The sequence below is a fragment of the Hipposideros armiger genome, unplaced genomic scaffold (genome assembly GCF_001890085.2).
Source record: "Hipposideros armiger isolate ML-2016 unplaced genomic scaffold, ASM189008v1 scaffold_108, whole genome shotgun sequence".
Lineage (NCBI taxonomy): Eukaryota > Metazoa > Chordata > Mammalia > Chiroptera > Hipposideridae > Hipposideros > Hipposideros armiger.
This window is the reverse complement of record NW_017731458.1, coordinates 1451173-1455619: the sequence shown is the minus strand read 5'-3', so window position 1 is coordinate 1455619 and position 4447 is coordinate 1451173. Positions and strand designations below refer to the sequence as shown.

Genomic DNA, 4447 nt, shown 5'->3' with positions numbered 1-4447 from the left:
CCTCTGGCATCCCAAGCGAGTTCTTAACCATCGCGCCACTCGGCCGGCCCAGAGCTCAAACTCTTGAGCGAGCTCTTAACCAACTGAGCCATTCGGCCGGCCCTGAGATGTGATTGTGTTTTAAATGATGGTAGTGAAAAGTGCATGGTGGTTATTTAGGACGTAGAATTGAGATTTGATGGTAGACTGAATGTGAAAGGAAGGGAGAAATCAAGCATGATACCCAGGATTCTGGCTTGGGCTTTTGAGTGGATGGTGTTGTATTTCACTGAAATAGGAAGACTAGGTGTGGGAGAAAGATGAGGAATTTGGTTTTGGAAAAAAATGGATTCAAGGTACCTATGGGATGTCCAAGTAGAACCGTCTGTAATTAGCAGTTGGATCCATGGTCCTAAATCTTTGCAGAGAGATTTGAGCCAGAGGGAAAGCTGAAGGAGACATATTGGTGGTGACTGAAACTCTGAAAATGGATGAGATGATGCAGGAAAAGTTCATTTGGTGAAAAGAGAAGCTATCCAAATATAAACTAGGGATACTCCACAATCTTTTAAGGAAGAAGAGAAGTAACAATTTAACCCTGTTTTATAGATGAAGAAACTTGCAGTTCATTGGATAAGGAAACATACAGTTTATATGTGACTCTGGGAAGTGACTTTCCCAGCGCCACACAACTACAAGTAATTAGAAAGATGTTTCTTAGCCTGTTGGAAAACAACTAGAATATAGCTGTCTTTTAGGCAGAAGAGAACATGGGAAGACTGCCTGAACTGGTGGAACAACTTGGAGAATTTGATGTCATGCAAGCATTTTGTGGAGTAGAGAAAGCGGTCAGTATTGTCAAATGCTACAGACGAATTTAGTGAGATATGAATTGAAGTGTTCCTTGGTTTTTAGCAGTCTTAGTAAGTGTAGTTCAGTTGAGTAGTGAATGCTCAGGTGAGATTGTTGGTCTAAGTTTAGGCAAGAAGTTTGGCTTTTTTCCGGAAACCATGGCAGAAGGACAGCTGGGCCAAAGGAGGTGAGAACATTTTTTTTAGAGTGGTTGAAGTGATGTGCGGTGGAGTCTAGGCTGGGTGGGCAAGCAGAGGCTGATGAATAGGGAGGCAGAAAGCTGTCAGGACTGAGGTTCTAGACGTGATCAGGAGTAACCTAGTAAGAGCTGGGAGGATAAGCGGTTAGGTCAGAAAGCAGGGTGTCAGAAATTAGTTTTGAGGTGGTCAAATTATGGTTGATTTTAATTCTCTTTATTTTTCTGTTTTTCTATAAATATGAACTTTTAAAAAACTTTTATCAGAAAAATAACTTTATTTTATTTTATTTTTTTATTATTATTATTTTTTTTAGCTGAGCCATCCTGCCACCTGTTGACAGCTCAGCAGCTGCTCAGCTCAGGCTGGGACTCGAACCGCTGTTATTCAGAGCTTGCACTCGGGAAAAATAACTTTTAGAAAAAACACTTGGTTTCAATTACTTGGTTTCAAGTAATAGAACTTCTTGCCAAAATATATATATATTATACAATTTCACTAAAAGATATCTCTTTGTATAACAATTTGTTTCAGTGAGTGAGTTGTTAATTTAAATTTAGGTGGATTATTTTGAATACTAACTGACCGTGAGGTTCATCAGCCTGCCAAAAATTTTACTAGGTGAACAATAACATCTATCACTGTACAAACATAGAAGCAAATCCTTTACATTCCTAACCTTCTTACATATGTTTTAAATATCTTTTTAATGTTTTTCATTGTTTTTTTAATGATTCTTTTTAATGTTTCTAAAAAGCATTTGAAAGTTTTTAAAAAAACAGCAAACATTTATTTAAAAAATAGAGCAAAAGTATGTAAAATTAAAAATGAAAACCTTTTTTCATTATTTCACTCCTACTCTCTAGGGTAACCCACTTTTTATAGTTTCATGTTTATCCTTCTAGACTTTATCCTATGCCTAAATAGACATCTGTCATTTTATCAAGGGCTCATATAATGTAAAGCTCTTCTGCAACTTGTGTGTGTATGTTTTTAATCCAAACATGAAAACCTGTAGAACTCAGAATATGGAAAGCAGTTTATATGGAAGATAATATTTAAATGCTCAAGATCACTGGGCACATCAGTGGAAGAGCCAGCTCTGAAGGCCAGACTTTATTCTTACCTAGTGCTGCTCCTTTCCATACGTAATACCTTTTCAACTTCTCTCCAAAGAACTCAGCCTAAAGGATACTAAAATCAAAGAATACAGGCCATGAAAATGGTGGGGAAATAACCAACAATTCTCTTCTATACTATAGACATCTTTCTGGGTGTTTTTCACAAATGTGTTTATCTGAATAAATTTCAAGTAAGAAGTAATGGCAAACAAGTATAATTAGGTACAATTTAATTGCCTTGGTAAGGTTTGCATAATTATTTCTTTGTCTTTTTTTAATATGATTTGTGACTATATTTTTTTCCTATTATATATATTTTAATAGACTTTTTAAGAGCAGTTTTAGGTGCACAGAAAAATTGAGCTAAAGGTACAGAGATTTCCCATATACCCCCTGCACCCATGCACGCACAGCCTCCCCCATTGTCAATACATTTGTTAACAACATGAACCTACATTGACACATCATTATTACCCAAAGTTTACATTACGGTTCACTCTTGGTGTATTCTGGTATATTCTGTGGTTTTGGACAAATGTATAGACATGTATCCAACATTATATCACTATACAGACTAGTTTCACTGCCTTAAAGATCTTCTGTGCTCTGCCCATTCATCCCTTCCTCCCCCTACAACCCTCGTCAACCACTGATGTTTTTACTGTCTTCATAGTTTTGCCTTTTCTATTTGTTTCTATTAATATGTTTGACAGTGATCTAAATTAATATTTTAAATTTTTGTTTAGGCAATCAATACTTCAAAAAAGGTAACAAAAGCAAAACAATTGATTGAAAATGCAAAAGCTTTACATATTAGTAGGTCAAAAGCTGCTAAAGAAACAGTGACACCATTAAGGCGTTCATCAAGACATCAGTCTCTTCCTGAGAGGAAAAACATGTCAGACACAGAAGTAAGTATTGCAGATATTTATTGGAATATAAAGTCTGTCCTATTCTGCTGTTCTGGGGTGGGTGAAGGAAACCATTATAAAGTTATAAGGCATAATTGTAAGATAGCCTTGAGGTGGTAGAAAAAATATCATTTTCAGTTCTGCTTTAAAAGCCTTTGGCTCTCTTTTTCTTACAGAATATAGTCTGAATCCTTATCAAGTCATTCAATGATCCTTCATAGGCTGAAGTAGCTCCTCCCTTTCTTCAAAACAATGCCTTTCTTAATATACACACTTTGGGCTCTAATCATACTAAATTATTCGTATCTCCCCAAATGGTGCATTTTTCACTTTTCAATTTGTAGTCTCATGATGGGGAGATGTATGGAATTGCTAATGTAATTATTTTGTCTGTGGCTTCTCGCACTGTAAACCTTTTGAAATTTTAATCATATTAATTGTATGACATTTTAAACATTTTTTTCTTATTCCATCTTAGGACTCTGTAATAATAATAGATTCAAGTCCTACTTCTTTAAAGCATCCTGAGACAAATCAGAAGAAGCTTCAGTGTCTAAATGATGTGCTAGGAAAAAAACCTAACAAGACTCCTAAAAATGTACCTGGTAATCATATTTGATAACATTTATGATGAACATTAGAATGTTTTTGAGGGGTATTATATTGTTCTGTATGTTCTCATTTTATTGGGTTGTTGGAAAAGTCATGACGTATTTTGTCTTATGTTTTTCAAAGGTCATTTATTTATATAAAGAACAAAGATCAATCAATGATATATTGCCTGTTTTGTTCGATAACCTTTTGCCATCTTTCAGTGAGCTTCATAGTTCCGTGTTCATAGAAGGACCTGTCTTTATTTGCGAAAAACTGAACAAGGTGCTGATTTACAGCCTCATCTGAATTGAACATTATACCACGCAAGGAATTTTGAAGAGAGCAAAACAAGTGGAAGTCGTCTGACTGCACAAGGTCAGGCGAGTATGGTGGGTGTGGCAACACATCCCATCCAAGCTCCAGTAATTTTTGACAGGTGATCAAACTTGTGTGTGGTCTCGTGTAGTCGCGATGGAACACAACTCCTTTACAATTAACAAGCTCTGGACGTTTCTGGATGATGGATTCGTCCAAACTGTCCAATTGCCGACAGTACATATTTGAATTGATTGTTTGGTTCCTTGGTAGGAGCTCGAAAAACACGACACCTTTAAAATCCCACCACAATGAGCGCATAACTTTCCTCTGATGAATGTCTGCTTTCAGTGTCATTTGAGGTAAATCATCACATCGGGACCAAGACCATTTGTGCACCACATTGTTGTAAACAATCCACTTCTCATCACCAGTTATCAGTCGCTTCAAAAAAGGATCATTTTCCTTACGTTTAATG

General features: G+C 36.2%; 1 protein-coding gene across 1 annotated transcript in view; it reads left to right on the top strand.

Moving 5' to 3' along the window:
* Nucleotides 1-4447, top strand: part of ATAD5 (ATPase family AAA domain containing 5) — a 51751-nt gene that overhangs the window by 8369 nt on the left and 38935 nt on the right. Inside the window, exons 4-5 of the mRNA XM_019646970.1 lie at nt 2896-3060; nt 3539-3665. Coding sequence (XP_019502515.1) covers nt 2896-3060; nt 3539-3665 — 292 coding nt within the window. The remainder of the gene's footprint in view (nt 1-2895; nt 3061-3538; nt 3666-4447) is intronic.